At 45.6% G+C, this 13,195-nt stretch overlaps 1 protein-coding gene across 4 annotated transcripts; it reads left to right on the top strand.

Annotated features, from left to right (window-relative positions):
• The first annotated feature begins 478 nt into the window (after positions 1 to 478).
• On the top strand, positions 479 to 4,070 carry LOC123145154 (uncharacterized). 4 transcript variants are annotated; one of them, XR_006472135.1, is made up of 12 exons: positions 479 to 761; positions 1,459 to 1,587; positions 1,678 to 1,735; positions 2,113 to 2,193; positions 2,304 to 2,375; positions 2,447 to 2,682; positions 2,776 to 2,847; positions 2,927 to 3,037; positions 3,113 to 3,219; positions 3,318 to 3,364; positions 3,551 to 3,632; positions 3,793 to 4,070. XR_006472135.1 is itself a non-coding variant. In XM_044564489.1 (12 exons), the coding sequence occupies exons 1-12, from the start codon at positions 592 to 594 to the stop codon at positions 3,874 to 3,876; spliced, it is 1,224 nt and encodes a 407-aa protein (XP_044420424.1). In that variant the 5' UTR covers positions 479 to 591; the 3' UTR covers positions 3,877 to 4,070. The 4 variants fall into 4 exon arrangements, 2 of the variants coding, with proteins under 2 accessions (XP_044420424.1, XP_044420423.1); XR_006472136.1 differs by having other exon boundaries at positions 3,318 to 3,388; XM_044564489.1 differs by having other exon boundaries at positions 3,113 to 3,194.
• The last annotated feature ends 9,125 nt before the right edge of the window (positions 4,071 to 13,195 follow it).

Below are 13,195 nucleotides of genomic sequence, written 5' to 3'. Positions count from 1 at the left end.
AGTTTGTCTGAAAAAAGTGCATGAATGTGTGGCAAAAGAAAAAAAACAGAAAGCAGAAAATAAATTTAACATAAAACTAAAAGGAGAATAGGATCCTAATAAAAATAAATACATTTAGTTGAGGCGCTATTAGCATGGTAAGAAAATATTTATTTTACAGACCAAAGGGGCTATCTAAATCCTAAAGTAAAGGCGAGCGATTGAAGTAGAAGTACCAACGGCATTTATACCATAATCCACAATGTAGCGGGTATAGTTTAGTGGTAAAAGTGTGATTCGTTCTATTAATAACTGAATTTTGAATGATATAATAATGGAAATAAAATAAAATCGAAATATTAATGTAAATAAAAATAAAAAAATCAGAAAAGCGAAAAGCGAAAATAAACACGCAAAATAAAAAGGGCAAGGAAACTTCTGATGGGCCGATAATGGTGCGACAGGCGATCCTCGCGGCCCGTTATCGGCGATACATCCTCCCAGTAGCTTTTTCGTTTCTGCGGCTGGGAGGCTTGAGCTGTCTATCCCCAGAAACACCAGTCAGTTTCAGGCTTGTGCGCAGCGCAGTGGCGACGGACTCCGTCTGTTACGATGCTGAAGGCTCTCCCCGCGCGCTTCCTCGTCTCGCCGGAGCCCGGGGGGCGGCGCCGGAGCCCTCGCCCACGATCTCTACGGCCGATTTCGGCGGCGCTGATGACCAACCCCGCGTACTTCGAGGTCGGCAGATTATTGGGTAGCTATGGCTTCATGAACATCACAAGGTCAGCATGTTTGGGTCCTCTCCCCTTTGCGTTTCCCTACAGAGCTTAGAGTTGTAGTACCTACGGGGAGATGTGTGCTTACGTTCTGAGTTGATTCAAAACTTAGGACGGTAGGGCTGTGTGCGGGGGTGGAATTGGTTCGAGCATTCGTGCCGTTCACTGGCATGTTGCTTAGGTTATTTTAATTAGTTATTTCCAGCAGAAATCACTGGAAATGGCAAGTCTGTGTGTTTTTCTTGGGGTGAAATTATTCAGGATACTGTGGTGAGATTGACAGAATATGTTGAAATTGTTCAGGATACTGTCTGGTTTTGACATTTCCCTTTGCTTAGTTAGCTTAGGACACTTCAGATAAATTCACCAGAGATTACCAGCAGTATCGTGCAACAAATAGGAACATCATGTGGTTCAATTTTAGGAAATATGTAATGTATCCATCAGAGCTACAGTAAATGACAAGGAGGTTCAATATGCCTATTCAGATGTCGATGTTGCTGATTTCCTACAAGAAAATTTCCACAGAACTTTGTACCAGTACCAGTATTATGTTATGGGGCCATGGATGCTGTGTCTGTTTTTACTCTTATATTTCGAGTTGTTAAAAGGACCATCGGATATTTTGAGTGGTAAACGTAAGGACATATATTTCTATTTATGTAACCACCACGAGTTCCAACACTCTTGTCATGTGAAACAGCTATTCATCTTCTCAGTCTGGAGGGTTTCCAAACGATGCTGTTAATCAAGACCTTAGTCTTGGATATTCACCGGAAGAGATTGAGCGATTAAGAGTCCAAGATGTTGGAGAAGGACAAGTGAAAATTAGGTTATTTCCTTCTATCTAAGATGTTGTTTCGATGTGTAACTTTTTAGAAAAGGTCTACTGATACTATACATGTATCATAGTCTATTGCAGACTGTACGAGGGAAGAGTGGTGCAAGGTCCATTGAAGGGCACACAAACTGTATTTAAGGTATAGCTCGGATTTTCAATCTACCATGTATAGTTACACACGGTCCTGTAATGCTAATAAGTGTGATATGGGTCATCCATGCATTTTAAAATGTACATGCTCATAGTGTTTCAATTGTATCACATGACACATAATACTAGTAAGGCCAGTCTTACGTAATCGTATGCAGATAGCACCCTTTGATTCAACAGTGCCTTGTGAAGATTATTTGTGGTAGGGGCAGGGCCAATAGTTCCAAGTTTTTCTTCTTTTTTCACTTCGATTTTCCAGCCATTCAATTTTGTTGGTTTATCTGATGGTGTTAGTTATTAGCTTTCCCAGACATATGAGTTCATTTATGATCTTATATGTGCTAAGACATAGGTTTATGCTACAAGGTATACCCTGGAGCTATTGCTGGTGCTTCTGAAGCTAATTTGATGGCACTGAATGAGCTGAGGACTCATGCTTTTCTTCAGGTTAGGAAAATCGTGAAAAATTAACAGAGATTGAACTTGCCGATCTGAATGAGTATGTCAGACATGACATTTCCAAAAAATAATTTCTATTCCTTGCCTTCTACTTTCAGAGTGATGCAAGGGATATCTGTGAGAACATTCAGTTTCTGTTAGGAGCATTTGAGACAGCTACTGGAGAGCAGGTCTACCACATAACTTTATCAGGTCATAGACGATCCTGTAATGCTTTTAGACTGATGTAATTTTTCTACAGTGGCTTGCTTTCCGCGATGATGGGAGATACAGTGCTGCAGACTATGCAAAAATAACCAGTGAAAGGCAGTTGAAGGAACGGCCTAATTTTTGGAATCCCTATGATCGTGCATACAAATTGGAACTGAGGAAATATTTTGTCCTTAGGCTGCTTAATGGAGCTATGTGTGGCCTTGTCCACATGCATAATCATGATAGACTGCACCAAAGCCTTGGCCCCTCTTCTGTTGTTCTCAAGTATTCTGCATCTTCCTTGTTTTACTTCCCATTCTACAGCTTATGACTCATTCTCAGTTCTGTTACTACTTAGTGTAACTTTCTCTTATTTAGCACTGTTGCAGAGAAAAATGGATACTATTTACTTCCACAGCTCCGTGATTTGGCATTTTCTGTAGATATCGGGTATAGCTCCATCCTTTCTGCATTTTCTTTTACCAATGAGAAAACGCTTTAGAGAATAGATATACTTTTATAATGACAGGTATTCGTCTATGGGGGTTGGAGCTTTGTCAGATGGTCTTTGGCGTCGAGCATCTGCTGCTGGAGCATCAACTCCTTTGGAGAAGCGAGCTTTTGGAGTAGCTGATGACATGCAAGTATTTCTTTTTCTTTTTTCGAGTTACAAAATGCAAGTCTCTCACATATACGTGTGATTGGAAAAACACAGATATGGAGCTGGGTTGCTTATTGCATACATGGCATTTATTCCGTTTTGCGAAGCAGGCATTATGGATGGCATTTCCTTGCAGGTTCTTGATTATAATTTGGATTTAAGTTCGTAAGAGAAATTCCTGGAAAGAAAAGTTCATAGGAAAAATATTATTTTCCTTTAAACACTGTGATATCTAACAAAGTACTTATTTATTCTGCAGAGGCTCTTGGAGAACACTTTCCGTCTCGACATTTATGCTGCAAGAGAGTATGAATCGCTAGAACAAAACATGTACATGGTTTAAAGTTTAAACATTCCAATGTTTGAATAATTCTGCTTTCCAAATTCATTTGATAAAATCTGCTCTCGCTTATTTTTTACCTGATCGTTAGTTGTGATTTGTGATATTCAGAATCAATATGCATGCTTATCTATGTTTATGAACTCACATAGGTATTGCCTGGAAGATGATAAATTGTCGGAAGCTGTAAACTTTCTAGATTTAGGTGATGGTGCCGGCTGGGAGTTGCTGCAGGTTTGCCTCTACGATTATAGTTAAATTTGTCTGTTCACAAACCTTCTGCTGCTGCAGATGATACTTATGTATACTTACTATATTAACTGTGGACTCAGTGAATCTACTTTCGATTCCTTCATCTTTAACAAAGGGTCTTACACTGATTTCTTTTCTGTAGGCAATGCTTAATCCGGATTACCGTAAAAGACCAATTGCTGAGGCTGTACTGAACCATAGGTTTATTACAGGGGCTCTATTGTAGAAGTAATCATCAACTAGATGCGCTTATAAATTTGTACAATAGATGGTGGAGGCAGGTCCCATTGTGTGAAAAATATGTTCAAATCTAAAGACATGTTGTGATCAGGTACTTAAATAGTGTACCTAAACTAGAGGAACATTGTAAATATATGCATGAACATCATTTTTGGCAAATACTGCTAGACATGTTTTTTAGTTTTTTTTTCGATGGATAGACATGTTTTTGAGTTATCAGACTTATAACGTTTTCTGGACATAGAGGTATTTCAGAGACACTAATTCGAGGGAGGCTACATGGCGGTCACCCTCTGGGCAAGCACTGAGAGCATCTCCAGCCGTTCGGCCCCCCAGGGCGCCGAAAAAGAGCCGCCTGGGGGCGAGCCGGCGCTAGATTGGTGCGTGGGGGCGACCTAGCTCCCAGTCGTCGGCCCATAGGTCGCCCCGGGTTTGGCGACGTTGCGTACAAAATATATGCAAACTCGGCGACTTTTGCACGAACTCGGCGAAACTTCATTGAAATTTGTACAGAAAAGACTAAAACATGCAAACTACGCCTGAACTACGCCAAACTACGCCTAGCCACCGCCGCCGCCGCCGCCGTCTACATGCCTAGGAGCCTGTAGAAGCGGGTGTAGTCATCGCCGTCGTCGTCGTCGCGCGGCTGGCTTGGGCCGGCGCCGTCCATGCTGCAGCCCTGGCCAGGGTCGCCGAGGCGCGGTGGCGCGTTGGACGCCCGCCCTCGTCCTCCTCGTCGCTGTCGAGGACGATGACGGCGCCCTCCTTGTGTTGGGAATCGTAGCATAATTTTAAAATTTTCCTACGCTCACCAAGATGCATCTATGGAGTATACTAGCAACGAGGGGAAAGGAGTGCATCTACATACCCTTGTAGATCGCGAGCGGAAGCGTTCCAATGAACGTGGATGACGGAGTCGTACTCGCCGTGATCCAAATCACCGATGACCGAGTGCCGAACGGACGGCACCTCCGCGTTCAACACACGTACGGTGCAGCGACGTCTCCTCCTTCTTGATCCAGCAAGGGGGAAGGAGAGGTTGATGGAGATCCAGCAGCACGACGGTGTGGTGGTGGATGTAGCGGGATGCCGGCAGGGCTTCGCCGAGCATACACGAGAGAGAGAGAGAGAGGTGTTGCAGGGGGAGAGGGAGGCGCCCAAGGCTGTGTTCTCTTGCCCTCCCTCCCCCCTTTATATAGGCCCCCTTGGGAGGGGGGGCGCCGGTCAAACCCATCTAGGGTGGGGGCGGCGGCCAAGGGGGGTGCCTTGCCCCCCAAGGCAAGTGGGAAGCCCCCCCACCCTAGGGTTCCCAACCCTAGGCGCATGGGGGGAGGGCCATGGGGGGGCGCCCAGCCCACTAGGGGCTGGTTCCCTTCCCACTTCAGCCCACGGGGCCCTCCGGGATAGGTGGCCCCACCCGGTGGACCCCCGGGACCCTTCCGGTGGTCCCGGTACAATATCGGTAACCCCCGAAACTTTCCCGGTGGCCGAAACTTGACTTCCTATATATAATTCTTTACCTCCGGACCATTCCGGAACTCCTCGTGACGTCCGGGATCTCATCCGGGACTCCGACAACTTTCGGGTTTCCGCATACACATATCTCTATAACCCTAGCGTCACCGAACCTTAAGTGTGTAGACCCTACGGGTTCGGGAGACATGCAGACATGACCGAGATGCCTCTCTGGTCAATAACCAACAGCGGGATCTGGATACCCATGTTGGCTCCCACATGTTCCACGATGATCTCATCGGATGAACCACGATGTCGAGGATTCAATCAATCCCGTATACAATTCCCTTTGTCAATCGATATGTTACTTGCCCGAGATTCGATCGTCGGTATCCCAATACCTTGTTCAATCTCGTTACCGGCAAGTCTCTTTACTCGTACCGCAATGCATGATCCCGTGACTAACGCCTTAGTCACATTGAGCTCATTATGATGATGCATTACCGAGTGGGCCCAGAGATACCTCTCCGTCACACGGAGTGACAAATCCCAGTCTCGATCCGTGCCAACCCAACAGACACTTTCGGAGATACCCGTAGTGCACCTTTATAGTCACCCAGTTACGTTGTGACGTTTGGCACACCCAAAGCACTCCTACGGTATCCGGGAGTTGCACGATCTCATGGTCTAAGGAAAAGATACTTGACATTGGAAAAGCTTCTAGCAAACGAAACTACACGATCTTTTATGCTATGCTTAGGATTGGGTCTTGTCCATCACATCATTCTCCTAATGATGTGATCCCGTTATCAATGACATCCAATGTCCATAGTCAGGAAACCATGACTATCTGTTGATCAACGAGCTAGTCAACTAGAGGCTTACTAGGGACATGTTGTGGTCTATGTATTCACACATGTATTACGATTTCCGGACAATACAATTATAGCATGAACAATAGGCAATTACCATGAACAAAGAAATATAATAATAATAACCATTTATTATTGCCTCTAGGGCATATTTCCAACAGTCTCCCACTTGCACTAGAGTCAATAATCTAGTTACATTGTGATGAATCGAACACCCATTGCGTCCTGGTGTTGATCATGTTTTGCCCTAGGGAGAGGTTTAGTCAACGGATCTGCTACATTCAGGTCCGTATGTACTTTACAAATATCTATGTCTCCATTTTGAACACTTTCACGAATGGAGTTGAAGCGACGCTTGATATGCCTGGTCTTCCTGTGAAACCTGGGCTCCTTCGCAAGGGCAATAGCTCCAGTGTTGTCACAGAAGAGAGTCATCGGGCCCGACGCATTGGGAATCACCCCTAGGTCGGTAATGAACTCCTTCATCCAGACTGCTTCCTGTGCTGCCTCCGAGGCTGCCATGTACTCCGCTTCACATGTAGATCCCGCCACGACGCTTTGCTTGCAACTGCACCAGCTTACTGCTCCTCCATTCAAAATATACACGTATCCGGTTTGTGACTTCGAGTCATCCAGATCTGTGTCGAAGCTAGCGTCGACGTAACCCTTTACGACGAGCTCTTCGTCACCTCCATAAACGAGAAACATATCCTTAGTCCTTTTCAGGTACTTCAGGATATTCTTGACCGCTGTCCAGTGTTCCATGCCGGGATTACTTTGGTACCTTCCTACCAAACTTACGGCAAGGTTTACATCAGGTCTGGTACACAACATGGCATACATAATAGACCCTATGGCCGAGGCATAGGGGATGACACTCATCTTTTCTCTATCTTCTGCCGTGGTCGGGCATTGAGCCGTGCTCAATTGCACACCTTGCAATACAGGCAAGAACCCCTTCTTGGACTGATCCATATTGAACTTCTTTAATATCTTGTCAAGGTATGTACTTTGTGAAAGACCAATGAGGCGTCTTGATCTATCTTTATAGATCTTGATGCCTAATATATAAGCAGCTTCTCCAAGGTCCTTCATTGAAAAACACCTATTCAAATAGGCATTTATACTTTCCAAGAATTCTATATCATTTCCCATCAGTAATATGTCATCCACATATAATAAGAGAAATGCTACAGAGCTCCCACTCACTTTCTTGTAAACACAGGCTTCTCCATAAGTCTGTGTAAACCCAAACGCTTTGATCATCTCATCAAAGCGAATGTTCCAACTCCGAGATGCTTGCACCAGCCCATAGATTGAGCGCTGGAGCTTGCATACTTTGTTAGCATTCTTAGGATCGACAAAACCTTCCGGCTGCATCATATACAACTCTTCCTTAAGGAAGCCGTTAAGGAATGCTGTTTTGACGTCCATCTGCCATATCTCATAATCATAGTATGCGGCAATTGCTAACATGATTCGGACGGACTTCAGCTTCGCTACGGGTGAGAAAGTCTCATCGTAGTCAACCCCTTGAACTTGTCGATAACCCTTAGCGACAAGTCGAGCTTTGTAGATGGTCACATTATCATCCGCGTCCGTCTTCTTCTTAAAGATCCATTTATTTTCTATGGCTCGCCGATCATCGGGCAAGTCAGTCAAAGTCCATACTTCGTTTTCATACATGGATCCTATCTCGGATTTCATGGCTTCTAGCCATTTGTCGGAATCCGGGCCCGCCATCGCTTCTTCATAGTTCGAAGGTTCACCGTTGTCTAACAACATGATTTCCAGGACAGGGTTGCCGTACCACTCTGGTGCGGAACGTGTCCTTGTGGACCTACGAAGTTCAGTAACTTGATCTGAAGCTTCATGATCATCATCATTAACTTCCTCCCCAGTCGGTGTAGGCACCACAGGAACATTTTCCCGCGCTGTGCTACTTTCCGGTTCGGAAGGGGTGACTATCACCTCATCAAGTTCCACTTTCCTCCCACTCAATTCTTTCGAGAGAAACTCCTTCTCCAGAAAGGACCCGTTCTTGGCAACGATGATCTTGCCTTCGGATCTGAGGTAGAAGGTATACCCAATAGTTTCCTTAGGGTATCCTATGAAGACGCATTTTTCCGACTTGGGTTCGAGCTTTTCAGGTTGAAGTTTCTTGACATAAGCATCGCATCCCCAAACTTTTAGAAACGACAGCTTAGGTTTCTTCCCAAACCATAATTCATACGGTGTCGTCTCAACGGATTTCGACGGAGCCCTATTTAAAGTGAATGCGGCAGTCTCTAAAGCATAGCCCCAAAATGAGAGCGGCAAATCGGTAAGAGACATCATAGATCGCACCTGAAAGATCTTGGATGTCGCCTAGAGGGGGGGGTGAATAGGCGCTTTAAAATAATTACGGTTTAGGCTTGAACAAATGCGGAATAAACCTAGCGGTTAATTTGACAAGCACAAAACCTACAACAACTAGGCTCACCTATGTGCACCAACAACTTATGCTAAGCAAGATAAACAACTAAGAGATAGCAAGATATATGACAAGAAACAATATGGCTATCACAAAGTAAAGTGCATAAGTAAAGGGTTCGGTTAAGAGATAACCGAGGCACGCGGAGACGACGATGTATCCCGAAGTTCACACCCTTGCGGATGCTAATCTCCGTTTGGAGCGGTGTGGAGGCACAATGCTCCCCAAGAAGCCACTAGGGCCACCGTAATCTCCCCACGCCCTCGCACAATGCAAGATGTCGTGATTCCACTAAGGGACCCTTGAGGGCGGTCACCGAACCCGTACAAATGGCAACCCTTGGGGGCGGTCACCGAACCCGTACACTTTGGCAACCCTTGGGGGCGGTCACCGGTACCCGTCAAATTGCTCGGGGCGATCTCCACAACCTAATTGGAGACCCCGACGCTTGCCCGGAGCTTTACACCACAATGATTGAGCTCCGAACACCACCAACCGTCTAGGGCGCCCAAGCACCCAAGAGGAACAAGCTCAAGGGCACCAAGCACCCAAGAGTAATAAGCTTCTCAACTTGTAACTTCCACGTATCACCGTGGAGAACTCAAACCGATGCACCAAATGCAATGGCAAGGGCACACGGAGTGCCCAAGTCCTTTTCTCTCAAATCCCACCGAAGCAACTAATGCTAGGGAGGAAAATGAGAGGAAGAACAAGAAGGAGAACACCAAGAACTCCAAGATCTAGATCCAAGGGGTTCCCCTCACATAGAGGAGAAAGTGATTGGTGGAAATGTGGATCTAGATCTCCTCTCTCTTTTCCCTCAAAAACTAGCAAGAATCCATGGAGGGATTGAGAGTTAGCAAGCTCGAAGAAGGTCAACAATGGTGGAAGAACACGAGCTCAAGAGATAAGGTTCAATGGGAAGAAGACCCCCTTTTATAGAAGGGGAAAAATCCAACCGTTATGTGCTCAGCCCGCACACGAGCGGTACTACCGCTCCACGAGCGGTACTACCGCTCTGGCGGAAGAAGCAGGGAAAAGGAGCAACTAAACATGAACCTTGGGGCGGTAGTACCGCTTATAAGAGGTACTACCGCGCACCCCAGCGGTACTACCGCTGGAGGAGCAGAACATGGGACCAAAAATGCAGTAGCGGTACTACCGCCCGACCGGGGTGGTACTACCGCCCGACCGGAGCGGTACTACCGCTTACAGGCGGTACTACCGCCCATCGGGGCGGTACTACCGCTTATAGGCGGAACTGCCGTGCCTTACTGCCGTGCAACTACTGCAAAACTCGACACGAAAAATGCAAGACCCAAAATCGAGGCGGTACCAGCGCGGAACCGTAGCCATACTACCGCTTATGGCCATAGGCGGTACTACCGCTTTGGACAGCGGTACTACCGCTTGGGGCGATAAGCGGTACTGCCGCTCTGGCCGCGGTACTACCGCTAGGAAACCAAAACTGCCATAACTTCTGCATATGAGCTCCGAATTGAGCAAACTCAGGCTTGTTGGATTGAGAAAGACGAGTAGCATCAAAACAGCGACTGGTTATAGTAAGAAGAGGCAGGGGAGGTATGCCAACAAATAGAGGAGTGAAACCTCCAACCGAGAAGAACCGGCATAACCTCCAACATCGAAAACATCATAGAAGATGCGAGTGAACTCCGTTTTCGATGAACTCGAGCTTGTCATCAAGATGACCATAAGCTCCAAAACTCACAAAGAGAAGAACCAAACAAGAACCAACAAAGATGATGCAAGGATGCAATGGTTTGAGCTCTCTATGAACGATACGATCAAGCTACTCATCGAGAGCCCCCCTTGATAGTACGACAATCGATCCTATAACCCGGTCTCCCAACTACCATCATGAGACCGGTAAAATAGAAAACCTATCAAGAGCAAACCTTTGCCTTGCACATAGTCCACTTGAGCTAGATGATGACGATCTTGACTCCCTCAAGATGGACCACCTTTCTTGGTTGTGTTGGCTCGATGAAGACTAGTCGATTGCTCCCCCATACTCCACTATGGGTGAGCCACTCTTCCGCACATCTTCACAAGTCCATTGTCACCACAATGGACGGCAAGCTTCAAGCATTTGATCTCTTCATGATGCTTCACTTGAACTTGCACACCGCAACCTAACCCCACAAAGAACTCTCACGAAGATCATGGGTTAGTACACAAAGCGTAATTAACAATGCTTACCACACCATGGGATCGCTTGATCCCTCTCGGTACATCTTGTGCGCTTTGTGTGTTGATCAACTTGATTCACTCTTGATTTAGTCTTGATCAACCTTGACTCTTTCCAACTCTCTTCATTTGGATGATGTCTTGAAGGTAAACATGAATGATCACACAATCTTCTTCTTCAAGACATGCTTGCAATAAGTTCTACTCTCACATGACCAATCTTTGGATAATTCCTTAATAACACCTTGGTCACCACATAAACTCCTTGAAACCAACACATGGACTTCAAGAAATGCCTATGGACAAATCCTTCAAATATAACTCAAGGCAACCATTAGTCCATAGAGATTGTCATCAATTACCAAAACCAAACATGGGGGCACCGCATGTTCTTTCAGCACCATATCCAATAGAGTGCGATTACGACGTTCGGACACACCATTTCTCTGAGGTGTTCCAGGCGGCGTGAGTTGTGAAACTATTCCACATTTTCTTAAGTGTGTACCAAATTCGTGACTTAAATATTCTCCACCATGATCTGATCGTAAGAATTTTATTTTCCTGTCACGTTGATTCTCAACTTCACTCTGAAATTCCTTGAACTTTTCAAAGGTTTCAGACTTGTGTTTCATTAGGTAGACATACCCATATCTACTTAAATCATCAGTGAGAGTGAGAACATAACGATATCCTCCGCGAGCCTCAACACTCATTGGACCACACACATCGGTATGTATGATTTCCAATAAGTTGGTTGCTCGCTCCATTGTTCCGGAGAACGGAGTCTTGGTCATCTTACCCATGAGGCATGGTTCACACGTGTCAAATGATTCGTAATCAAGAGACTCCAAAAGTCCATCTGCATGGAGCTTCTTCATGCGCTTGACACCAATGTGACCAAGGCGGCAGTGCCACAAGTATGTGGGACTATCGTTATCAACTTTACATCTTTTGGTATTCACACTATGAACATGTGTAACATCACGTTCGAGATTCATCAAAAAGAAACCATTGACCAGCGGGGCATGACCATAAAACATATCTCTCAAATAAATAGAACAACCATTATTCTCTGATTTAAATGAGTAGCCATCTCGAATTAAACGAGATCCAGATACAATGTTCATGCTCAAAGCTGGCACTAAATAACAATTATTGAGGTTTAAAACTAATCCCGTGGGTAGATGCAGAGGCAGCGTGCCGACGGCGATCACATCGACCTTGGAACCATTCCCGACGCGCATCGTCACCTCGTCCTTCGCCAGTCTCCGTTTATTCCGTAGTTCCTGTTTTGAGTTACAAATATGAGCAACCGCACCGGTATCAAATACCCAGGAGCTACTACGAGTACTGGTAAGGTACACATCAATTACATGTATATCACATATACCTTTGGTGTTGCCGGCCTTCTTGTCCGCTAAGTATTTGGGGCAGTTCCGCTTCCAGTGACCACTTCCCTTGCAATAAAAGCACTCAGTTTCAGGCTTGGGTCCATTCTTCGACTTCTTCCCAGTAACTTGCTTACCGGGCGCGGCAACTCCCTTGCCGTCCTTCTTGAAGTTCTTCTTACCCTTGCCCTTCTTGAACTTAGTGGTTTTATTCACCATCAACACTTGATGTTCTTTTCTGATCTCCCCTTCCGCTGATTTCAGCATTGAATATACCTCAGGAATGGTCTTTTCCATCCCCTGCATATTGTAGTTCATCACAAAGCTCTTGTAGCTTGGTGGAAGCGACTGGAGGATTCTGTCAATGACCGCGTCATCCGGGAGATTAACTCCCAGCTGGGATAAGCGGTTGTGTAACCCAGACATTCTGAGTATGTGCTCACTAACAGAACTATTCTCCTCCATTTTACAGCTGAAGAACTTGTCGGAGACTTCATATCTCTCGACCCGGGCATGAGCTTGGAAAACCAATATCAGCTCCTCGAACATCTCATATGCTCCATGTTTCTCAAAACGCTTTTGGAGACCTGGTTCTAAGCTGTAAAGCATGCCGCACTGAACGAGGGAGTAATCATCAGCACGTGATTGCCAAGCGTTCATAACGTCTTGGTTCTCTGGGATTGGTGCTTCACCTAGCGGTGCTTCTAAGACATAATCTTTCTTGGCTACTATGAGGATGATCCTCAGGTTCCGGACCCAGTCCGTATAGTTGCTGCCATCATCTTTCAGCTTGGTTTTCTCTAGGAACGCGTTGAAATTGAGGACAACGTTGGCCATTTGATCTACAATACATAGATAGACATCCCTCTAGTCATCTAAGTGAAACATAATCCGAGTTAACTAGGCCGT

The sequence above is a fragment of the Triticum aestivum genome, chromosome 6D (assembly GCF_018294505.1).
Source record: "Triticum aestivum cultivar Chinese Spring chromosome 6D, IWGSC CS RefSeq v2.1, whole genome shotgun sequence".
Classification (NCBI taxonomy): Eukaryota; Viridiplantae; Streptophyta; class Magnoliopsida; order Poales; family Poaceae; genus Triticum; species Triticum aestivum.
The sequence above is the reverse complement of the archived record's forward strand: the minus strand, read 5'-3'. Positions and strand labels throughout refer to the sequence as shown.